This window comes from Merops nubicus, unplaced genomic scaffold (assembly GCF_000691845.1).
Source record: "Merops nubicus isolate BGI_N331 unplaced genomic scaffold, ASM69184v1 scaffold7685, whole genome shotgun sequence".
Classification (NCBI taxonomy): Eukaryota; Metazoa; Chordata; class Aves; order Coraciiformes; family Meropidae; genus Merops; species Merops nubicus.
Window position 1 is genome coordinate 6737 of NW_008610183.1, and position 25469 is coordinate 32205.

The 25469-nt window shown below is 42.8% G+C and overlaps 1 protein-coding gene across 1 annotated transcript in view; it reads left to right on the forward strand.

Moving 5' to 3' along the window:
• Positions 1–1227: 1227 nt before the first annotated feature.
• The window catches only part of PLBD1 (phospholipase B domain containing 1), a gene marked incomplete at its 5' end in the record, with an annotated part of 29946 nt that continues 5704 nt past the window's right edge, over positions 1228–25469 (forward strand). Inside the window, 7 exons of the mRNA XM_008940817.1 lie at positions 1228–1447; positions 8329–8412; positions 10237–10375; positions 16383–16547; positions 17726–17870; positions 24085–24285; positions 24393–24533. Of these exons, the coding sequence (XP_008939065.1) occupies positions 1228–1447; positions 8329–8412; positions 10237–10375; positions 16383–16547; positions 17726–17870; positions 24085–24285; positions 24393–24533 (1095 nt within the window). The remainder of the gene's footprint in view (positions 1448–8328; positions 8413–10236; positions 10376–16382; positions 16548–17725; positions 17871–24084; positions 24286–24392; positions 24534–25469) is intronic.

Sequence of the window (25469 nt, forward strand, 5' to 3'; positions counted from 1 at the left end):
GTCCAACTAATTTGAAATCAAACTAGCTACTTAATCACAAAAATTTCACCTAAAACTTTTTGAAGAGCATTGTGCTGGCATTCTTTTGCCTTTTTAATACTTCCATTGGCATGGCATGTGTAGGAAGTGTTGTGTGTGAGATGATGCAGTGTCAGATCTAACTCTATTTTGTAGCTGTTATGGGCATGATGCACCACATGAGTTCTTACAAGAAGCAGTAACCAACTGCAATTTCTTTCTGTGAACTGGCAGGACTAGTTGCCACACAAAGGAGGAGGGTCAAGGGAGTAAAAACATTGCTTGTTTCTTAGTAGTTGTAAGTGTTTGACTTTGCAAATAACTCTGGGAACTCTGACTCACGATTTTTGAACTCTTTTCGCTTGCAATACTGCAGCAGTGTCATGACTTGATCTGTAGTGAATAGAAATCTGGTGCAGTTGTATCCCATCCCAGAGAAGGCTGAGTTAGAGGTGTAGGGTGGATTTTTTCACGTTACCTTTCTCTTTGTTCTTCAGCTCAGCAGGATTAAAACCCAACTCATGAGGAAAGTCTCTTAAACATGAGTCTAAGCAGAACTCTGAGCAGTCTAGTGCCCTTCCTTGCCATTGATTTGACACTTGGGATTGGTTCTCTTTTGGATGGATGATGGGGGGATTGTGTCTTTGTAAAGGCTTGTGTACCTCTGGCGCTTTTGTCTTCAAGCCTGTAATCTGCTGAGTACTAGTGCTCCTGTTTGGTAATGCCACCTCCAGGATTAGTTGCCCAGAAAGGCAGCTTAGAAAACTTCTATAGCCTTTTGTATCTTTAGGTGGAAAGCAGTCAAGAGTGATTTATAATAATTTGCAGTTGCTAAAGGCTGTCTTCTAAAGTTACTTTCACTGAGATTTGTATAGATTTTTCTTCTGCGCCAGGTAAGGAAATACTTTTCTGAACTATATGTCAAGACTTGGCTGTGTTGGAGCTCCCTAAGAGGTGCGGGTGAGTTCCAGAAGAGTAATATGAAGATATTGAGCTGTAAGCTTTTGTCTTAGGAACACTCCAGGTAGTACTTGAGCCACTTTTCAGTACACTAACATTACTGTTGCTGTTCACAGTAGAACTAAACCTGATGGAAAGATATTAAGCTAACTTTTTCAAATTGCCAAAATGTTGTCCTGACGTTTCAGTATTAGACAGGAGATGGCTGCTCATGTCTGTTTGCCTTGTCCCCTTTCTTCTCCACCACAGAAATCCGCTATGCAACGGTGTACTGGAACAGAGCTGAAAAAACCCTGCAGGTCAGGAATGTGCTGGACAGGAGTGGGGATGCCTATGGGTTCTACAACAACACTGTGCAGACAACAGGCTGGGGAGTTCTGGAGATCAGAGCAGGCTACGGCAGCCAGACCTTAAGCAATGAAGACATCATGTATGCAGCTGGCTTCTTGGAAGGCTACCTCACAGCTCCGTAAGTACCTCAGGAAACTGCTCCGACTTATGATTCTCCCAGTGGGTTTCTGTATACTTGGGAATTTGTTTAGGTGTTTTTTCCTTTCCCTTAATTCCCATCCACTTCAACTAATCCCACATTTAGTAGTTGTGTGCTGTTCTTTTAATTAGGAGCAGATAAGAAGTATAGCATCTTTATTATGGGATTAAGATGTGCCTTCTCCTCATCCTGCAGGCTCTCCTAACACCCGAGAGATAAAGGAGTCCTGTGCCTTGATTACTGGTTCAGTAATCACAGGATAGTGTAAGTGTAAGGAAGTGTGTAAGCCCCATGTTGTCAATAATTACAGAAGGGGCAGCAGAAAGAACAGCTCTCCCCAGCCTGTAGTTAGGTGACTGACCAACAACAGGTGAGACAATTGCAGGTGGATCAGGAGGGAAAAGGTGTTGCTTGCAAGGGCTGTTGGGACTTCCTGAAGGAGCTTTTTCACCAGATGCTGTGGAGCAGATCCTGAAGTTTCACAGCCTGGGTGGTTGGCTGAGTCTCACTTGGACAAATCCAAACAAAAGCTGATTCACTGATAAGCCTGAAGGCAGATTGGTGTGTGTCTGGAAGGGTCAGTGGACTCCTGAAAGCCCTTTGAAGAGAAGATGAGGGACTGAATGTCTATCACTATGCAGATCTATGAAAACTGACAGAATTTTGTACTTGTTATGAATCCAGAGCAGTTTTTTGTTTCATTTTAGGAAAAAAAACCCTACACAACAAAAAAAGCCCCACACAACCAACTAAAAAAGTCCTATTCTTTTTGTGGCTAAGTTGGAAGACAGAGTGGCACTCTGACCTACTAACTGCTAGGATATAGCTGGTGATAAACAAAGAACATGACACGTGGCTTGTTATTGAACAAGCTCCATCTTTTCCTCTACCAACTTAGTCATAGGAAAAGAAAAAGAAAAATCCCAAGTTCTGGTGCATGGCTGGGGAATACTTGGGAGATGCTTGTGATTGGTACAGTGGCATGAATTTGGCTTAACCAGCTTTGCTCCAGAACACTAAAATAAAGACCCAAAGGCTGCACTGAACAGGCCAACAGGAGAGGGTTGTCTGTTGAACAGTTGTAAGGTATGGCTGCTGGATAAGATATTAACTTAATAACTAATTAAACATCAATATGATATTAATTTAATTAGTAAGACATTTTAATAACAGTTAAGATTTGTGCCTAGTTCTCTAATCCTATGATATGTTAGTGTGATTCTAGTGGACTTTGCTGGAGAGGCAGCTAGGGCTCTGGAGAGCATAAGAGAAATTCAGTGGAGTAATATTTATCAATAGTAAAACACTTCTGAGAATGCTGGAGTTCTGGGTGTACATGTACTCCAGGCAGGAAAGGAAATGAAGTACAGGAGAGATCTAGATGTATGTGGTTGGGTTATTTGGCGTTGAGAGGTGGTTGTTGTGCACTGTTCAGTCAGTTGATGTAAGCACTGTGTACTTCTGGGGGATGCTAGTGCTACATTTAGAATAATGTTCAAATTGGGATTGTTCAACAATTTTTTTCACTAAAGTTCCACTTAGATGTGCCCACCTCTAAGTGGTTAAGTTTAACCTTTGTCATACTATGTAGAGCCCAATCCATGGTAAGCCCAATTAGATGGTAAGTAATATTCTAGTGGTAACAATCTACCCAGTGTTCCCCTCCTGCCTCCACAACAGAGCGAGTACTGAGTGGCCCTTCGTAGAGAAGTGGGTACAGCACAAAAAGTAGTGAACAGAGATCTTAAAGTCTGGGGAAGTGAAGTTCAGGGTTTGTATCCATGTGGAAAAGTAGGGTTTGAGACTGGCTGTTAAGCAGAGTGGGAAACTCAACTGTTTTAAAGGAGTTCAAGTGTAAGAGTGGGTTCAGATGCAAAACCAGAAGTAGGCAAAGCCTTTCTTTTCTCAGGAAGCTATTGAGGAAATCCACTGAGCAATCCTCCAACACTGCAAAACTTGAAAATGCTCACTGTAATTAAAATCACTCTCAAATTCTGTCTGGATTGGAGTTTTGGCTGTACCTTAGCCCCACTGTACATCTGTAGCTGCAGTGGAAGCCTGTTTCTCACTGGGGGTTATGAATATGAGCTTTTTCTGTCAGGTCTCATAAAACTGGTCTGGATAAAGAGGGCTTCTCTGTTGAAGCTAAGAATACCTATTGACAGTGCTCCGGCTAAGGAGCAGAGGTGAGTTAGTGATGCACTCCCCTGACCCTTGAGAAGACTGAGAACCTGTTACTGCAGGATTTAGCTGTATGACCTTGGTATTTTTTTATATTCAGCAAACTGCAATTAATGAGTCCTCTTATACAGTGTGCTTGCAGTTTCCTGAACCACAGGAGTGGTGAGAACTTGCTAAGCTTGCAGATGTTAAGATTGCATTCAGACCTCCATTATTTCTCCTTCTTTATCTTGCCTAGAGATTCACAGAATCCTCATGAACATGCAGGCAGATGTTCATTCCTTGGGACAGCTACACAAGTCTTCTGAAGTAAACCAGGACACAGTCTTTTCCAGTTTTTGGCTCTGTTCCCATGGGATTGCCTGGCCCATTCAGCCTGTCCTCAGGGAAGCTCTGTAGGACTGATGTGACTTCTGAGCAGGTGTCTCCAAACACTGATGCTGCTTTTGCAGGTGTCAGTGCTCACAGTAGCTGCACATGGCTGAACGTTCCATTTTTGGCACTTGGTGACAAGAGGGAAGAGTGTGACAGTCTGGCTGGCTGTGCTGAAGGCTTTATTTGCGCCAACAGCCATTCAGGCACTGGGGAGGACGTGGCTCTGCCACTTGCCCCACAGGCACCACAGCCTCTCAGCATGGACATGCCTGGCGATGGCGGTGCCCTCTGGCGTCCTGCTGCCTGCAGCCTGGACAACTCCAAGGTCTCCAGCTGTTTTGCATCTGTTTGTTGCAATGATTCCATGAAGGAGAAAGGGCCCAAGGAGGCTCTCTGCAGAAACCCTCAAGTCCTGCCAGGGGAAGCTTTGATGTGATGCATTATTGGGAAGGATGCGCTGCGAGCCTGATCCCAAGTTGAAGCACAGGTTGCTGTAGAAGCTCTCTGGTGAGCAGGAGCTCCAGCTTGACTGTGCCTGCAATTTGGAGACCTCCAGGAATTCTCAGCTAGCTTGGTTCTTGCATTACGCTTATGGCATGAAGGAGGGTTTCTAGACACAGCTAAGCATCATGGTGTAAGCAAAAGTGACAGAATATTTCTTCTAAAATTGTACAGTCTGTCCTTGGTAGGAACTTAAGCAGAATGTAAGACGGCCAGATATAAAAAACAAACAAACAAACAAAAAAACCCCACACAAAACCACCAAACAACAAAAAATACCCTCCAAAACAAGGGCCTGGGACTGTTTTAGCTCAGATTGCTTGGGAACAATTCATCTGAGGTCTAGCTGTAAAGGTCTGTGGTGAAAGTCAGATCTATTTACCATTGAGGGCAGAAACCCAGGCCTTTTCTAGAGCATGAGATCATCTTGCCAGTGTTGGCATCTGATTCAGATATTAGCTGTCTATTTTGAAGGTGCATAGTTAGTGATGAAATAAACCTAATTTGTTTTTATCACCTCTCTGTAAGGTCCAGTCTTATCCAGCCAAAGATATTTGGTCTGGTTCTCTAAGGCATGAATTCTCTTCCCCCATTACCAACAGAGCTGTTAATGAGGCCTCACTTGACTTGGGGAATGACAGAGCAAATCCAAATCCCTGATGTTAAGCACATACTTTTAATCATTTCCAGCTGGAACATGCCAGCTACCTAAGAGCAGTATTTAAATTTGAAGCAATGTTAATTGTACTGTTTTCTGATATAACCTCAGCTGACCTGAGACCTGTCATCTTCCTCTCTAATTTGAAGAAGCAGGGCTCTGCTTTGTTGTTTTTAGACTTTGGATTCTTGTCCCAGCTTTGTAATTGCCTTGTGTTTGGCCTTGGATGCAGTTGCAAAGCCTTACCTTACTATAATGATCCAATTTACTTCAGAGGATAATACCCTTACAAAACATGCAAGCCATGCACATAGAAGCTTTGTTAAAGCAAAAAAAAGACTACCCAACAAGGCAACTAGGGGAAAAATTCTCAGTAACCTTGGAATGAGTTTTTCTTTTTAAAATGACCAGGAATTGTAGTTCTCTGTTAGCTTCTTTAATGGCCTCCTTTCTTGTATATGGTGTTTCCAGTCCCCTGGTTCTGAACTGTCCCTTACTCTACATCAGTCACCACAGCTTGGAGATACTGCTAGTATAAAATCTGCCTGGTGTTGCCTAACTTCTGAGTGCAAGATGGAGAGTAGAGCTGATGGCTGAACCTGGAAGCCTGATCATCTCTCCTGGCCTAGGCAATGGTTAGAGTAGTATCCTGGCTGTTTTTATCTTCCTCATTTGGTTCTCATCCCTGAAAGGCCATCTGCCAGATGGACTGTCTTGTGTTGTTTCCTCCTGTTACCTTGAGAGCTCTGACTTGTACAGAGTATGTTATGCTGTAGTTTTCTTCCTAAAATGACTTGGGATTTTTATTTGCCAAATTCTCTGTGACTGCAGAGGTGGAGAATATTAATCTGTCTCCTCTACTTCTTGAAGAGGACAACAAAGTTGGCTGTGATCATGGCATGTAGTCTTGTGTTACACGGCATGCAGGAAGCTCTAGAACTAAAATTGATAGCACTAGCTGTAGTTCCTGAAAGGTATAATAGCCTGAAGCTGCTGAATGCCTCCCTCTTTTGCAGGAGACAGGCTTTATTTTACAGATCCTTAAGATCTTTAAGTCATTGATAGTGTGTATAAAGGAGGAGATAAAAAGGTACGTGATGACTAGGTCAAGATGACCATCCTTGAGCTTGTCAGAAATAATTAAACTCCAAATCAAGAGTTGTCTGTCCTTGAAGAAGAGACATCCTAGAAAATAAACTGTGTCCTTAGAGACCATGTTGCTTTGTCTAGTTCAGTTAAGGATAGTGCTAGCCATTGTTTAGCTGACTACTCAAAATTCATGTCATTATAATACTAAAAATCACACCCCCACAGCTGAAGGGAAGTGATTTCAGCCCAGCTGAAACCCCTTCCTTACAGAGCATGAGAAGTTTGAGTAAGTGTTGTGTGATTGTATGCAGATCACAAACCAGCCAGTGTCAATGGGAAGCTCTTGGAAACTTCCTAGTTGATAACTTTGTGTATCAAAACCTCAGAAGTGCCTGGGTGTGCTGGCTCTGGGCACCACTGAGCACCCAAACCTGTGCAGCTTTGCCATAGAAGAGTAGAACAGTGTCTGGGCTGGGTGTGTGGGTGGCTCAGGGCACAGCAGGTACTGGCCCAGTCCTGGGGATAACATCAACACCTCCTTCCACAGCTCCAGTCCCCCCGGCTTGTCTCTGTCCTGGCACTGGTGAAGCCCTTTCATGCATCAGTTCATTTGCTAACACAGCAGAGACCTGTCTTTGCTACCAGCTCTGTTGCTTCTGTCTACATAACACCCCAAGTTAAACAACAAGCTGGCAGAAAGCGAGCTGATGTTTTTGGCTGGGTTAGCCTTTGAATGTGAGCAGATGTGAGATGGGGTAGTCAGATGGTACCAGAACTGAGGTAAGAAGCAGCAGGGTCATGCAATCCAATACTTAGACAGCTGGGGCAAGGGACAGAGAGGGAAGGTCACTGGATGATCATCTAATCATCAGCAAACAATTCAGTGGTGCCTGGCTGTGTTTTCCCCAAGGTCAGAGGTTTGCAGCCCTCCCAGAGGAAGTTGCCTTGGTGAGTTCTGATGCAGGGAATTGTCTCACTGGCATGTGCTCTCCTTGGGACTCCTGTCTTAGTACTGTTTTCTTTCTCTCAGTACTTGGTAGGAGATAATTTTACTGATGACTGATGTAGTTCTTATCAGCTGCAGACCTCAGTGAAATAATTTTCTGCTGATTTCCACCTAGAATGAGATGTTCCTCTCCACTCTTTTTTTTTTTCTCCTTATTCTGTGGCTGAAAAAAGTGTTTGACTCTAAGAAATGTTGAAGTTCTGCTTTGGATTGAATCAAACTATTACGCTTTACTGAAAATAGAAGGGTGATTTTAACTTCTGGATTCCTGAGCAATTTTTAACAGTTGATTTAATCAGGAAATGTAAAGGACTTGAAAATGAACAAAAAAGCCTGAATCAACCAAAAGAAACCCTTAAAACTTTTGTTCCCATTAGTTAATGGGGATGAAACAGCTAAATGAATTCAACAACAACAAAATAAACCCAGCTTTTTCTCCATAAAGCTGAATTTGTTTCGGGCTGTGTGGTAGTTTATGTGGGAGCACATAAGATCAATTCTTCCATTATTTAAAATAAATATTTGTAGCTTAATCAGAAAAGGAGGAACATGGCTAATGGTAAGTAAAACCTGCTAGATATCAGCTGAAATGCTCTCTCACAACTGAACCAGAAAAATTCGATTTTCCTCACCTCTGTGTTGGTTTGGTTCTTTGTTGTTTTGGTTTTTTTCCTGGTTCCAAATAGAATAGGTGTCCAGTAAACTATTTCTGTTGTGCTTTAATTTAATATGCTAATGCTTTCAAGATGCTTCTGGCCTATAAATATTCCTTGTTTTTGCTAGGAACTAGTTCAGTTTCATTCTTACCCTTCTGTTGTAGAGCAGTTTGAGCAGGTATTAGCAAGGTCATTTAAGTTAAATTTCAGCAATCCATTTGTGTCTATTTGCTGTTTGAAATTGAATGTTTGCATTGAAGTAATTTCTGTGATTAGGAAAATCTTACTTTGTAGACTGTGTTGTTTGTCTGTCAGTGCTTGTTGATCAGTGTGTGGTTAATCAAAAGGAAGGGATGATGCAAAGGAATAACTTCTGCTACTCTTGTTCTTCCAGGCACATGTATGACCATGCTGCAAACATGTACCCCCAGCTGATCAAGAACCCCACCGTTCGGAGTGGGGTGCAGAACTTCATGGAGTATGTATTCAGCTATTAGAAACCAAAATACTCAACACTTGGGGTTGGACTATGACAGAATTCTTGATTTTCTAAATTCTATTCCTTATGGCTAAGGAAAACGTATGCTTACCTTGCCTCTGAATGTTCTTGGTATGAAAAATCTAAATATACATGAAGGGCATATGCAGTTCCCTGATTCTGATCCTTTCAAAGAAATGTATAAACCACTGTTACAAAGGGATCTGGATAATGCCAATGAATTCAGAAGTTCTTTTCCTTCAAAATTATTTTCTATAAAGCTGATATTTAGGATCTTACACTGAACAGTGTGGTTTCCTGGCACATTAATCTTTTTAGCATTGTCTGTCCTTTCCTTCCTCTGTTAGGGTAACATTTTATTTGTTCTACCACTGATGTAAATTCTGTTCTAATCACAAAAGTCCTGATTCCCTTTTCTCCTCAGCTGTATAAATCAAAAGTAGTTCTGCTCAAATAATGCAGCTACCCTAGTGGGAAACTACAAGTTGGAGAAAAATCAGGTCAGGTACTGGCAAACTCAACTGCAATTGCCAGTTACTTATATCTTAGACTTATGTTTTCTTCCATTACAAATACTTCTGTGAAACTTTGATCATTTCTGGGAATTGTCTTTCCATCTTTCCTTTGCCTTAAGCTTTCAACAAGGGATTATATATGTGACTAATTCTGTTGTTGGTACAAATATATAGAGTTGATTTGTTTTACCTTATCCTTGATATATTTTTTTTCAGCATTGCTGAGGTTTCATTTGTGAGAAAAATGGGGTAGCTCCCATATCAATGTGTGTGGGTTCTTCCAGACTGACCCATCACAGCAGCTGTGTCCCCCACCATGTATTGTTGGGTGGAGGGGGACAATACCAAGCGGCCTTGTATCATTTTTTGTGTTGCCTGTATCCTGGACTCCTGCACTGCTGCTTTACTTCATAGCAGTTTTGCAATAGGGGCTGCTGTGTTGTCCTGGATGTCTTTAGCCCTGAATGCTCTGGCCATGTCCCTTTTTTTTCTGACTAAGCTGGTTTTATCACCCATATACTGCTGGAAGATTTTGCTTCCTGGTCAGGTTCCTTGTGTCTTTTGCTGCTGTACATAGTGCTGGATGGATAGATACAGGATGGTGGAGGAGGCTGCAGTCTGGTCCTGACTTACCTGGATGCCTGTGGTTCTTCTGTGGCCCTTTGTGCACAGCAGAAGAGGGAACCCTGGGAGATATTTATAATGTTGGCTGCTCTTGCCCTAGGGTCTGTTCAACTTGCTCTAACCATGTGTTTTTTGGCAAGTAACCTCTTGACTGGATTTGGCACATGGGATAGTTGTGTTTAGCCTCTTACCTTTTCGTCAGAGGAGCATAGCAGTGGTTCTTGGCAGTTGTTTGAGCACCACCAACAGAAAGCCTTCATTGCACTTGTATCTAAGGGAGAGAAATAAAGGTCAGTCTATTTTTCCCCTTAAACAGGCAATTAAATGGAATGGTTTATCTGCCTGGTCAGATGCTTGTTTCCCTTCACTGACTGTAAGGGCTGCTGGAGCTGACGTAGCAGAGCTCCCCCAGAGCTGGAGTCCAACTGTGTCTCTGATACCCAGGTCTGGTAGAGGCACACAGCTGTAGGGTGTTGCATGGATCTTGACACTTACACCCAGAGGATATAATGCTTATGTCTGCACAATTTCCAAAGCATGATTTGCCTCAAAACACTAGGAAGGTTGGATCCTCTGGGTCATAATACGTTTGTCCCTTCCCTGCATTATCAATTATGCTCTAAAACAAAACCAAGACAACCCCAACCTGTTTGTTCCTCTGCAGGAAACAAGATCAATGGACAAGACAACAAATCAGAAATAATAAGGATGACCCCTTTTGGAGGCATGCTGGCTATATTATTGCACAGTTGGATGGTCTGTACATGGGAGCCCTCCAATGGGCTAAACTACAGAAACAAACAGTAAGACTACTCCATCTCTTTTTCAGTGACTGGGGATGGGATGTCAGAGGACAAGGTTGGGAGAAGGGAATAATAAATAAAAGGAGGATAATTAGTGGCAAGTACTCATTCTGCATGGCATTCTACAGAGAGCTCGGTGGCTGTTCAGTGTAGATAATGTGACTGGGCTTGTCATCACAGATCCTTTGCACTGGACTTCAACCCTGGTGCTCACGTGCTGATTAGGTTGGGGGTGGCTTTTGTATCCACTTGTGAATGTTGGAAGGACACTTCTAAAGTGCTTGTTGTCGTCACTTTATGATTGTTACTGAGCAAATGACCCTCTAGGTATAAGGAGTAGCTGCAACAGTGTGAATCAGTATACCGGGAGTGTATTAAAGCTTTCATTCTTTTTTCCAAGCATCAGGTTTCAAATCTTAAAAGCCTCTCTATTTTGGAGTATGTTTTACATTGCGAAATGTCCTCTCCTTTTCCAGGTCTCCCATTAGAAATGATATGGTCAGTGCTGTGGCAGGCCAAAGGGAGGAGGTTTTGGTTTGTTTTTTTTTTTTTTGTGTTCAGGATCATCAGCTTGTGTGTAATAGCAGAGCTCCTTTAGCTCCAGCAGAGCTATGGTAGTTACAATGCTGTCCTGAAGTCTAATGTGTAATAGGTTTTTCAATGTGAGAGGAAGGACTTAAGTAATTAGAGTTGACCCTTGTCTTGGTTTAACCATATCAAGAATTTAGAGAAGTTAGGAGTCCTAAACTGCAAACAATTGGATTTTAGTAAAATGCACCTCTCTTTCTTGGGTAAAACTTCCTCTGGGCCTTTCATGAATGGGGAACCAGCTCAAAAGAAAGAAACAGTGTTCACACTAATGGAAAAATCCATCCTGATGAATGTCAGTTATAGGGAAGATACTAAGAAACTTTCTAGAAAAGAACTATTAGTCCATAACAGCTATATCTGAAGAGCCCTGCAAAGCTCATAAATTTTCTTTGCAGCTTCAGAATCCTTTAGATTCAGATGGGAGGGTGGGAAAGTGCAAGTTTGTGTCTGAGCTATTTCTTTATAATGGGCATGTCCTACCTGCAGAGCGTATTTCGTGATACTTATTTATCTGTGTACTAAAAAGCACTGACCTCTGAAGTGACTGAGACATTTTTATCCTCTTCTCAGGGATCTCATCAGCATGCCTGTATGAAAATGGTGCATTTATTGAAAGTTCAGGCATACGGTTCAGTCTGAAATATTTGTGCTCTCTATTCTTGAATTCTATGCAGTGGATATATTTATTTCTTTTCCCAAATGTGCCTGGATCATTTGGTGGAATTTATTTTGACTCCTTTTGCCATTCACAATTTTAGCTTTGGGCATTATGACCAGTGAGATCCATATCTTTTTATTCAAAGCAAATAATGTTCCCTGTGTGATTATTTCTCATTTGAGACCGTGCTCCTTTTCCTCTGTTTGCCAGAGCCAGTAAGCTAATATCAGTCCTCTACCTTTTGAGTACAGTTTGGACAGCTGCTCTTGCACCTGGGTGTTTGTTATCATTTTGATGCCAAGAAAAAACAAATAGCCCTGCAAAAGTGCAGGCAGTTCACTTTGTTGGATACCATGCTACTTTCCAAACACTCCTGTGAGGCTGGGCTACAGGAGTGCTAGCTGTGTACCTACTGACTGCTGCTAGGCTCCCTTTCAGGAAAGAAGGAGCTTGAAGATTGCTGCTCTGAGCTTACATGGACAATAGCTTCTGTAAACTGCTGGCACTTTAACAAACAAAACAAACAAAAAAAACCTGGGAAGACCAATAGTATCTTCCTTATTCCATGTGATTAAAGAATATCTGCCCTCCAAAGAGGCTGTTCTCAACTTTGCTTTAGCAGTACCTGCTGTAAGAGTATTAAAGGTTTTTTCCTTAAATTGTTAGTAAGTAGAATGCTTGGCAAACAAATTCACCTAATAGATTTTTTTTTTTCTTATTTTTAAGTTTTATAATTTGGTTCAGTTCATCCAGTATTGTTTTTATCTTGCTTTGGGTAACAACTGCAATAACCATTTACTATTTCATTTCCCATCTTAAAAAAAGTAATTAAACTTGTTATTGAAATCCCCCACAACAAATCCTGCATGTTTTGAAAAGCAAATCTCATTCCTATTGCATTCTTTCTTTAGTGATCTGAGAGTCTCTTCTTCCTCCTTCCCTTTGGTAGGTACTATTTTTGTTTCATTAAAAAAAAGAATCCTTTCTATATCTGTATTGGTGTAGGATTATTATTGTCAGGAACAAGTTTGTTTTGATCTCTAGTGGTGCAGTATTTTGGATTCCTGGTGGTAATGAACATTAGAAATACTGAGAATATCTTCTGTGTGGGTTGTGATAGTTTGTTGTTGGTTTGTGTGTGCTTTTTTTAACACCCCCAAAAACCCAGTGAAAGTTGAGCCAAAACCCAATGTTGCAGGCTGCATTTTGTTGCCTGATGTTCTAACTACTACTTGGGAAAAAGTACGTGTACTTCTAAATTCAACTGATTGTTCTGTATGTACTGAGGGCAACTTCCCCTCACTGCCCTTAGCTTAAAATAGTAAATGCTGCAGAAGAAAGGCTGGGAAGCCTTTTTCCTTAACTCCCAAAAGATCAGAAATGTGGAAGAGAAGGGGAGGAGGAAAGGGATTTCAAAGTTCTTATGTTCCCCTCTGCTCCCAGTGAGTGCTCATACACAGGCCAAATGCTCTCCTGTACACTGAGAAGCTCGTTGATTGAAAAAGAATAGGTAAAAAAAAAACATCTAAAAGAGATGGGGAGAAGGAACTGTATTTACAGTCTGTGCAGCTCAACCTTGAGCACTGTGCAGAGTTGAATAAGGTGGTTCCCTTGTTAGGAGGGTGGGAAGGAGCTGTTTCAGTAGCTGATCTGCTTGTGATGGGATGTGTTTTCCTTGTCAGGGTTTCTTATCAGAGTCCCACAAACCTTTCCAAACCTGCAGATAGTTGGAGCCTTACATATGATATATTAGTTGATGTGCACTTGAGGAAGACAAGTGAAAAGATCTGGCTTTCCATTGTGCTGTCCACTGCATGGTGGTTTGACACTGCCACATCCCCCTGGTGCCAAATGAGAGTTGCATTATGTGCACACAGGTCACTTGGAAATGTTCCATTTCTCTTCTCCCCTAAACTTCTGGTCCACTTCACTTCAATATTGTAGAGCCATTGTCTGCCTCAAATAACTGTGTCTTACTACAGAAACAAAATGCTTTATTGACTTTGAACTGTTGTTATTAATACTAGTGCATATTTTATTCCTGTATGTATGAAGCAAATGTTTTGTGGGGTCCTGGTCTAAACTTTTTTGTAAATTGTGTGGAGTCTGGTTGCCTGCAGGGCTATTTTAGGTACCTGCTTCCATGAAGACCTGCGTGAAGGCAACGTATATTGTAAACATCTGTATCTTGAATTTGTTATTTACAGGTAATGTTAAAGACTATGTCAAAGTCTGAATATATTTTCTTGTTAAAGTGTGACATTATTCCATCTGGTTTAGCAACATTTTATATCCAGTAAACAGACCCAACCCTTCTGTCAAGACAATTTCTGAAGGAGGGGCACTCAGAGAACATTAAGCCTTTTCATCTGCCTAATGCTCTACCAACGCTGTGATTAATCTGGGGCTTGTCGACACAGGGAAGTTGCCCTTCAGTAAGGAGGTGTCAGAGTTAAACACTGCAGTGACTCCAGGACAGCTCTGTTTGGGCTTCCTCATGCTGTATTGAGAATGCTCATGCCTGGGGAAGTCACTGGAAAACAATTTGTACAGAATAACTTCTCTATTTGAACATCCCATGTAGACAAGCCTTTAAAGTTGATTCTCTCCTATCTACTATCATTTCTAAGCTTTTCTCCTTACAGCTGATGTAGCTCAATTTGATTTTTTTTGTTGTTGTTGTTGTTTCTATTCAGGAGAGTAGCCTAGGGGAGCCACACATAAAGGACTTTTACTCTTGTGGCTATATCCCCTCTCTGCCTGTCAGTTGAGCTCATTCACTCCTCTTCAGGATGTAAACCACTTATGCAAGGAGTTTTCCAGACATTGCTGTGTGAGACTGGAGAAGGTGATTACAAATGATTGTAATACACCCTATATTATGCACTTGGAAGGAGGCATACTTGCCTGTCCACTTCTTCCTAGTGGACCCCGATAGACAAGATTTCTTCATATATCCTGGAAATCAGGATATTTGTTTCCAAACAGGGGATCTCTGCCTTGTTGCTGATGTTTCAGGCCACTCTGGAAATTTCCCGACTTGCCCTGCCTTCCAGAAGTCTGAGTCTTCTGATTCCAGAGAAGCTCTAGGCACTGTGCTTGGGTGATGTCACTGGGCATCATACTGTCTTGTACACAAACCCAGATTATCCAAGCAGAGCAACAAATTCCTGGGAATAAACTGGAACAGAATTTGCTTGCCTCTCAAAAGAGGAATGAAAACACAACCCTACTGGGTGCTTTACAACCTTATTCCTCTCACTTCTCTGATATTTTTGCTGGCTGAGCATTCACCTGCAGCCCTGTTTGCTACCCTCCTGGTGGGACTGTGCAGTAATGCCTGGTCAGGCACTGGAAACCAGCTTCTCCTCATTGTGTAGTAGGCTTGCAGACCCCTAAGTGCAGTTGGGTGGGGAAAACTCGTGCTGCAGCAGTGCAAAGTCTCTCTGTAGGGATTCCAGTTGTTGGGACAGGTCTGTAAACGATTCTTAACACTGAGCTGCTTAAAACTATCCAGAGATACATCTTTTTCAGTTGTGGCCTTTGCTGCTCCCTGTTTGGGTCCTTAAAAAAAAAACCCACGTTAAGTTAAAGCAATAAAATATTTATGAAAATGTTCTTTGGATTTCTTTTTCAAACTCTACCTGCTGGTAGGGCCACCTGCAGTGCATGATTTTAGTTGGGAGAGTGGCTTACTTCTCTCACTTCTCTTGGTAAGCATTGTGGGAAGGTTTAATTACTTCCCCTGAGATATATGGACTAGAGTTTACATTATTTTTGGTTTTCCTCTTGCTTATTCTGTGCCAAAACAGCAGATGGGTAACACAGAATTCAGCTTTCTGAATGAAAAGTAAATGGTTTTGGCACCTTTTTTCCATGTCCTTGTCTTCCCTTTACTGGGATTTGTAGAGAGGTCAGCTGTGTGCTTTAATAACAGTGATTTATATGGCAAGCAGTCTTTTATTTGCTCTGTGATAATGTCCCATTCAGAAATGACTGCTCAAAGCCCTACAGTGATGTGTGTTCTGACAACTTTTCCTTGAACCCTTCCTTAATGCAAGGCATGGTGTGAGCAAGAACAGGAGAGATTTGGCAAATGGTATTTGAAGGCTGGGGTTAGACCACTGTTAAGTTCCTGCTTTGGAAGATGCAAGTTAAGGTTCTGAAGAGCTTGTTGCACAATGAGCTGTGTAATTAACCCTGGCTAGCTCCAGCCATAAGGGGCTTTCAGAAGCACACAGTGAAGTGTCCTTTGACTGACGTCCTTTCTTCAGCTACTTCTGTACTTGATTAGTATTGTACCATAGCTTGTTTTCCTCAGTTGCTTCCTCCTCCTCAGTCCTAAGGATGTCTTAAATTGCAGTCTTTATAAAAATCTGAAATTTCCTGAGTGTTAATGTAAGGGTCTTCAAAGGCATCTAGGTAAAAAACCAACAACCCTAACTCTTACTATTACCCAAGTGTGCCAGCAACAGCAGACTCATTGGTATGTCACAGGCAAAGAGATGCTAGCAGTAACTTGGGAAACTTTTGCATCTCCTTTTTTTCCCCCTCAAATGCTAGCCCTGATAATGCCATTATAAAGGCCAGATCCTTAAGAGATACCTAGATGCCATGCTGAGTTTGAGCATCTGGGCCTTGTGAGCAGATATTTTGTAGGTGATAGAGAGCTTCCTTTGAGAACAAAAGTCCAACAGCTAAGACTGTCCTGATGCTCCTGTCTGAAAGTGCTTTTTGTGGTCTCTCTTCTTTCCTCAGCCACTGAGCATGTTTGATGTCCAGTTTCTGAATGCAGTTGGAGACCTGTTGGACCTCATTCCTGCATTATTTGAGTATTCTTCACGGAGTGGACAGTGCAATGTGGAGCCAGGAGGCCATGGGAAGTACCAGTGGGACATGGGTCACTGCTCTGCTCTCATTAAGGTAAACACCAAGAACTAAACCCCCAGCAATGTGTTGATCTGCAGTGTCAGGAGTCTGTTTCTGGAGTCTTCACTGTTTGTTGAGTGTGTCTGAAGAGACCTGTGTCAATCAGGGTGCTTTCATGCAGTTATTTGCCTCCACAGGATTTTTTTGTCCAGCTTTGCTCACTTGCCTTCAAGGGCAAGGAAAAACACAAACCAGAAACTACAGAGACTGACAACAGAAAGCTACTGGAATTGCTAGGGGATGGGGAGCTACTATGGAGAGGAGACTGGAGGAGAGGAACTTGTCTGAGCTAGCCAAGTGGAGTCTGGAAGGGGCTGCTGTGAATGTCTGCCAGTACACTGGGGAAATGAGCGTGGAGGAAGGGAAGGGGGTTACTGAAGCTGAAGGGCAGTGCTAGCACAAGAACAAACGGGTGCAGGTGGCTGATGGTTTTGGAGTGCTAGCAGTAGTACTCTGGGATGGCTTTCCAATGTGAGTAATGACAGAAAAGACTTCTAAGATAAGGGTCTGATACATCATGGTGGTAATTAATTTTTTTCAGTTAAAATTATCAAGGATCTGGTCAGCATATGGAGATTCTTGTGTATCCCAGAGCAACAATATTCACCTTGAATCAAGCAGCATTCATTCTAGCATTTGCCTACAGCAAGAGGTTTCTGAGCTAACAAGTCTTAGAAGCAGGGAAATACTTTGAAAAGATGATCAATCTATCTATCATGCATCTTCCTACCTACCTTTCCAAACTGAATTTACTTGCATTTGCTTCTGTACTCTACAGTTGCCCAGAGGCATTTTCACAGAAACAACAAATTCTAAGTTAATGTTGGATAATGTTTGCAAAGTGTTGATCTAAATGTGTAAATAAAAGTATTCAAGAGGAAACAGGGAAAACAAAATGTGATAAGTAATGTAGGTGTCCCAAAAAACTCTAAGCTGCTTAATTTTGAAAAATAACAACTAATTATTTGAAAAAAAGGTGGGCAAGAATTATTTCCAGAGGTTTCAGAAATTCATTAAGTACCCAGTTAAAAGCACAAGAATCTGCTCCTGCCTGAACAATGCAATTAATCAAGCTACTTAAAACAACTTGTTCTCCTCGTTTCTGTTGAGTACAAAACATGCAGAGCATAGCAGGGTCTGAAATGATTAATCTTTCTGCTTCTATTTTCCAGGTTCTACCTGGATATGAAAATATCTATTTTGCCCATTCCAGCTGGTTTACATATGCTGCCACACTGAGAATATATAAGCACTGGAACTTCAATATAGTTGATCCATACACTAGCACCAGCCGTGTCTCATTCAGCAGTTACCCAGGTAAAGTCAAGAAGACCAAAACAGTGTAGGTAGCCACGATGGCACGGACCATCTTACTGTCTTGCAGACACCTCTAAAAAGGTGACACCTCAACAAGCACTGGTTGCACTCTGCCTTAAAACTTTTAGCCACCGAGAGGACAAAATGTTGTCTTCAATTTTCTAGCTTGAACATGGCATTGTTGTCATTGTCTTCTGCTGCTGATTAATCACCTTCAGCACTCTGAATAGTACTAGTTAAATATTCTACCTCTGGCACAAACATGCTCCTTTGAATTCTGCTTATGTAGTCTGCAGTCATCTCAAGTGCTGAACTCCTCACCTTGCCTATAGCATTGGTGTGTTTGGTAATCACAGTTCTGAGCACCTCTGTTTACCACTGTGGCGTGCCTTGTGCTGCAGTGGGATTATTAGAGAGCATCAGGCACCAGCCATCTGGAATTGTATCACCTTTGGTGTTGGGTTAGCAAACTTCACTTCTTTGTTTTTTTCTTTTTTTTCCCCACATCTCCCTCCTCCATCTTCTCTATAAGCTGTTGCAGAGGGGAGTATTTTTTTTATGCTTATTTCATATATTTAATATTCTGGCTGGATACATTACTGTCTCCCTTGGGAAGATTAGGGAGCATATAATGTTCTCCAGTTTCCTGGAAGAACATTAGAAATTGCCAGCAGTTGATGTTTTAGTGGTAAAATATGTGCTCTTATTTGAGCAGCACCAAGAAATGTCAACATGAAAAACCAAAGCAAATCTAAGATTCTAAAGCAAGTTAACATTCCCTGAGCTTTTAAAAGTGGAATATCAAATTCAAAAATACCCAGATGCTCAAGAATCTTCATGAACTTTTTTTAAAGGGAAGTATGGGCCATAGGAGACTGTCTCATTCTGCTGAAATACTGCTAGCTGAGGATTTCAAAATGTGCTTTGCTCAGTTACTGTGTTTGCCTTACTACAAAGGCAAGGGTCCTTCATGGTAGGGAGTCCTAAGACTGTGACTGGAAGACTGTGTTGAAAAGCACTTGTTTCACATTGAAAGCAAGTCTTTTTGTGGGGTTCTGACCCTCCTCAGTGACCCTCAGGAATGTAACATTTTCTGACCAGAGTTCTGCTTTGGGGAAGAAGTGGTGTTCTGGTGAATGCTTGTTAAGTGTGCAGCCTTTCAAGAGCTTGGGTTATCTCAGATTCTGGAGAAATTTCACTCACTTGTTGCACAGAATTTTGGCAAGCCTGTGTAACCTGGTAGAAAGCCAAGGTTTCTGTCTGAGCTTTGTTCATCACCTGAATGCACAGAATATTCTGGATCTCATAACCCTCAGCAGAAATACTTGCTGAGAAGAATACTATCCTCCAGGAGAAGATGGCTCTGTTTTGCAACTGTTGGGTGCTACGTTGTGCTGCAGATTCAAAACAGGGGATCAGGATCAGCCATGCAGAGCATTTACTATTTTATTTTTAATGTGTGTCTATGGGGATGTCTCTGGGTTGTTTTGTGGGTTCTTTGTATGGTGTGAAATACAAGTGCTCTGTTTTGATGAGCCTGATAAAGCACATTGTATGGGGGAGGGTACCTGAAGGTCAGGTACTGCTGTGCTGACATGGTTGGGGTCTGTTCAGTCGTGTGCAGAATCCCAGTGTGCTCCCCTGAGGCTGCTGAGCTCTGCAGAGGTGGCTTGTTTCAAAGCTTGCTTGTGCTGGGCAGGTTCTGATGCAGTGATGTGTGGTAAGCTGTGCTCCTACCAACAGAACTGAGTGAGAACTGTTGCAAAACGTAGTTCCTGTGGCTGCAGTGAAGTTTGAGAGACCAGTGGAATGCAGAGTGTACTCACTGGCTGTTTAATTACAGGATGCTATCACAGGCACTAGACAAGCGTGATCCATTGACTACAGCACATTGCATTAGCTGTGGGTGTAGTTCACAAACTTGCAGTTTTCCAGGGGATGAGTAAGCTCTGAAGTACTGGCCTAGTAATGAACTGGGGACATCAGAACTGCCAAATTCCTCTGCTCCGTGTTGTGATGAGATGAAGCCTTATATTTTCAGGGCATCTGACCAAGGAATCTGCAGGTCTTGGCCACAGTTCAACTTTGACTGCAATTTCTCCCTGCCTGCAAGTCTGCACTCTTATCCTCCATCCTGATAGACAGCAACAACCAGTGAAAAAGGCCAGCCTGCTAAGCTCTCCTGAATAGTGGCATGGTTCTAATGTACACAGAAGTATTGACTTTTGGAGGTATCAAAGAGCACTAAAACACGTGTCCTTCCAGACCTTCAGAGACACCTGAGTAATGAAAAGATTTCTGTCACCCAGCAGACAGAATATGAAGTAAAACTCTTGGCTGCCCAAAGGCTGTGTCAGAAAAGTGTCAAGGAGTAGTTTGACTTCTCAGGAGGAATGTGCCAACTCCCAGGTTTCTCCTGGGGTCACAGAGTAGAATTGTCCAGATTGTTTATTCACTGAATTTCAAAAGACAGGCTACAGCACTGCAGAAATGACTGTTTGCTGTGACTCAAAGGATCCAAGACTCTTCACTGCCCGTGGTGCGTGTTGGCGTGTGCGTGGTGATGCAGCAGGAGGGCCACCAGCTCCCTGGCAGAATTCTGCTGTGACTGGGCGGGCAGGGAGATGGGCAGGAGCTGCAGAGTCCATCCCAGCGCTCCCTGCCGCTCCCCATGCTCCTGCCAGCACGGTGGGATGTCCACTGTTGGAGCACGTCCTCCCTTGGCTGCCTTGTCCCTTTCAGAGCAGCAGTGTTGCAGAGGCACAGTCAAGAGGAGGTGAGCAGGAGCAGTAGTCTCGGGTTTGGCAAAATGATTGAGCCACTTGCTGCCTGCTTCCACACTCGTCCTTAATCCTTCCTTGAGCGCTGCTCATAGTCTTCACTTTGTCTTCTGTTGAAAGCATCTGGGCAGAGCTGCCTGTGGAACATGGAAAGGAACCTCTGGAAGGCAGGAATCTCTGAGCTGAGTACTTGGGCACCCCTGGCTGAAGTGCCTTGTTGAAGCTCTGGACATAGGTGCTTTATGTGGCTGGAGAATCCGTGCACAGCAGAGAAGTTAATTTGTATGGACGTGTTATGGTTGCTCAGAGATGCTGAGTGAAGCTGTATGTGGGGTAGGAAACATGGTGGCAGAGATGAGGTACCTGCTGTGTTTTGCTGGAGATATCTAGTAAAGGATCAGGGAGAAAGCAAGCCCTTCCCAGCCTGCCCCTGCCAGGCACTTGCTGCTCTTCACTGCCCCATTGAGGCATTTGAAGAAATGAGTGAAATTACCTGATGAAATTTGCAGTTTTCCTTGGACAGCAGCTCCCAAGATGTCCATCCATTTCTCCTTGAACAGTTAGTTTTGAACCCCATCTAAGAAAGGAGTTTACCATTTGGACTAAATAATTCTGCTTTGGTAGTGACCTACTTTCTCTGGGCTGAGCCATAGTCCTGTGAAGTTTGTTATTTGGATTTTAGCTGTGTAAGCAAAGCAGGCAAGAACCTCCCTGCCACCTTTGCTCCTCTGGTCTGCTCCTGGGGTCTTGCTTGGTTGAGACAGGCTATGACATGGGAACAAGTTGACACCAGTTGTCTTGGTGGATGGCTATCCATGCTCTTCTGAGGCAGGAGAGAGAAGTCACATGTCCCTTGCTTTGAAGTAATCTGGAGAAGTAATCTTAGTGCAGGCCTAGAGAGTGCATGCAGTAGTGTTATCCTTCCCCACAGCCTGAGCAAGAGCTAGGAGCACCAAAACATGCAAAGGGTGGTAGCCCTCGTATTCATGGGACCAGTTTGCTCATGGGGTATTGCCAGACCATTTTTTTGCTTCACTCCTCTTTCCAACATTTGTCTAAAACCTGGAGGGAAGCAGAAGGTGTCTGATGTGCTTTGGAGATGAAAGGCCAGAGCTATGTTGTGGGAGATGCTGCCTAGGAAAGGACTGCAAGTGGAAGGGAGGTAGCTGGTGAGAGTTCAGTCTTGGCATGAGAAGCAGCTGCTGATGGGATTATGAAAAATAACCCAGAGAAAACATCTCCTCTCCCACTGCCAAGTGTGCTCATAGCCCAGAGAACTGAGCATCTCAGCTGGGAGCTACTTTCCACCCTGTGAGGTGATGTCTAGATCTCATGTCTCTGATTTCCAGCCTGCAATTTTGAACCTTTCTGTACTTGACTGAGCACAACGACCTTTTAAAACATCAGAAGAGCTCGTGCCATCTGGTTCAGAAAGCAGCAGCCTGCCTCCTCAGGAACAATAGCTGCCAGGAACGTGTTAACTCCCACACACTCTTTGGTGTGCTGACTCTGGAGGATACTGTGGCTAAGATTTTTAAAAAATATTTTGCTTGGCTGAGTAATATTGTCATGATGAATGAAACTCCAGACTCTGGAAACTTCCATTTTTGCAGTGGTGGTTGGAAGCTGCATCTGAATGGCACAAACCCAGAAGGTGCAATCAGAATTGCTTCTGCTTGTTTCTGTGTAGGAAGAGTCAGGATCGTTGAAGGGGGAGTGTGGGGGAAGATTGAGAGTTGCTGATGGGTGTGGGATGGGTTCACAGCAAAAAACCACCTGAACCACACAGTGAGATAATGGCTGACATAAAGGCACTTTCAATTACAACAGATTCTCATGCATTAAAAAGACAAAAATGATCCAAGAGGACCCCAAATATCTGCTGATACCTCTAGGCTGTACCCAGGTTTTATTTTTGTGGATGTCTTTGCCCTGGGTAAACCCATTGTGTGTGTTTGAACTTCCCTTTGTTTTGGGGGTGCTTATGCCTTGTTAAAATGCTGCAAGTTGTCCTGGAATAATTGGGGTAGCCCAGCAGGAAATCCCCTTGTTTTCAGCTTAGCTGGGTTTTGCAGCTTTACTTGAATTACAGAGTTCAAACTTCAGTTAATTCGGCATCATTCCTTGTATTGGCACTTGCTTTGAGTTGAGTTTTTCTAGTTTCCATCTGCTGTTGATTGAAAAAGAAGAAAAATATTTGGTTTATTTTGAAGTAGGGCATTTGGCATGGGCACTGCCATGGGAACTGGTGTTCAATTCAAATCACAATTTTTTTTCTTTAATAATTTCTTTTCTTGTCTCTGTTTGGGCAAGCACTTGACTTGTTGCACAAGGGTTTATTGCTGGAGTATCCCATGTCTTTGTATGGAATGGACTGGCAGAGCCAGTTTTTGAGTATTTTGCTTCTTGTCCTTCCTTACTTGAGAGAGAACTCTGCTGTTGATGTATGTAAGGTATTGACACTCTTTTTCTGTCTCCAGAAATAAAATGCTCAAAACCACAAGCTGTCAGAGTGCTCTACCTGTTCGATGTATTTTTAGAAAACAAGGGACAACCAAGTGTATTTTCCTGGATCTGTTCTGATTTGAGAGCTTGACACTTAAAAGAAAACTTGCTGAAATTGAGCCTTTCAGCATTACCTCTGCTTGGGGGTCTGCCTTTTGATGAAAGCCCAGGAGCAGGAGGCAGAGCTGTCTTTTCTGTCTCTCATAGGTTGCTGACCTTAAGTTTGTTTTCAGAGTGCTTTAATAATGCTTGCTGGGGAAGTTTTAATTGTGGAAATCAACTGTTAGGTTGTTGCAGAGCATATTAGCATTTTGTAGTCTGTAAAGAGCAATACAATTAAACTCATTAGCAAGAGACTAGGTTCTGGATGACTTCCCCACTAGGAGCTAAGTTAACAACCTTTCTTCCCCAGTCTGCCAGCCCTGTATCCACTGGAGAAATCTCAAAGTCAAGTTATTCCTGCTTTGTAAGTAGTCACTGAGCTATCCATGGTGTTGTAGCCAACCTCTGCAGCTCTGTCTGCCACCTCCTGGCCTGGGGTCTGTTTGTACTTCTGTTTTTTGTTTTATGTTTTAAAAGGAATTTCTTTGTTAGAGACAAACGCTCACTAGGCATTAGTGTGTGATCCTCAGCATAAGAATAAGACATAGCTTCAGATGCAAAGGAGAAAATTCCAAGCATGGGATGCAAATGTGAAGCAAATGCTCTAGAGAAAGGATTAGGTTGTGTGTTGAAAACATGACAGATGAGAAACTGTGTTGATAGGTGAGCTTAAAGTGCATGCAGGAGTTCCCACCCCATCTGTACTATTTGTGCAGCTTGATTTCAAACACATGTGTTGATTCATTCGCATCCTCCTGGCTTGTCTCTGTTTTGCTCTATATCAGAAGCTCACACAGATAACTGATTTTGTATTGTTGCTGTTCAAGGGTTTTTGGTCTCCCTGGATGACTTTTACATACTAGGCAGTGGCTTAGTAATGTTGCAGACCACCAACAGTGTGTTCAACCAAGCCCTCATTAAGCAGATCGTGCCGGAATCCCTGCTGGCTTGGCAGAGGGTCCGCATTGCCAACATGATGGCAGATGGGGGCAAAGCCTGGGCAGAAACCTTCTCCAAGTGCAACTCGGGTAAGTATGCTTTCATCTGGGTCTTAGGAAAGGATGTGTTCCCTCTTCCCCCTTGTACCCTTCTCCTTCTCCAGGCAGGACGTTCAGCTCTTTGCTTTCATGCCTAGGGACCTACAACAACCAGTACATGGTGCTGGACCTGAAGAAGGTCAGGCTGCAGAAGAGCCTTGATGATGGTGCGCTGTACATAGTGGAGCAGATTCCAACCCTTGTGGAGTATTCTGATCAGACAAATATTCTCCGGAAAGGTAACGGTTCCTGTAGTACTGGCTCAGGAAAGCCACCTCTTTGTGCCAGGTGGTGGAGAATTGTGGGGTTTGCTGAGTGCCAGTGCTGAGTCCCAAGTTAGGAAGCTTTGTGTGAGTGTTGCTCTGTTGCCAGGTCTGTAACGTTATTTTCATTTCTCCTGCATGCTCTGGCAGAAATGTGGTGAGCATCTGTGTTTGTTAGAAGTAGGGAAGGGAAAAGTAGACTTTACCTTCTTTTCTTTTCTTCTTTTCATTCCTTTTTTTTTTTTTCTCTAGTATTTTGCCTTGTCTTACAGACCCATGAGGAAAAAGGTGAGGTCAATCTGAAGCAGTACTAAATAACTGTGATGCTGTGGGCTACTTGAAGTGTTTGGTGAATGGGTCACCTTACAAGGAGATGAGCTCTTTAAATACAAGAGTTCTCTGTTAAGTTCAGGAGCTGAACTTTTCTGATTACAAATTTGCTGTTTCAAAGATTCCTTAATCCTCCAGTAAGACTAGCAACAAGTTGGTGGAAAACAAAGTGTAGGTGAAGCAAAGCACCCACTGTCAGGCTTCACTCCCAAAACACCCACTGTCAGGCTTCACTCCCAGGTGTTCTTTAGATACTGTCAGCATACCGAAGCCTGAGCTCATTGCACAGATCTGAGTGTGTCTGGTGCTTTGTGCTCCCTCCTCCAACCCCATGCTCAGGGGCTGAATTAACTAATTGCTTGTCATCATCAAAATTACTAGAAATGTATTTAAGTTGTTTCCCTTTAAATTTTTCCTTGTATCTGGCTTCTTGGAAAGTTCTTGCCTATTTTGGGCATTGCCATAACGTCAGCGTGGCTTTGAGTTGTTTCTTATTGATAGTTTTGAAAAATCCCACATCTCTCCCTTTATGCTTCTGTCTCCTTTGCCCGTTGAAGATACAAAACTAGTCTGTTACACTGT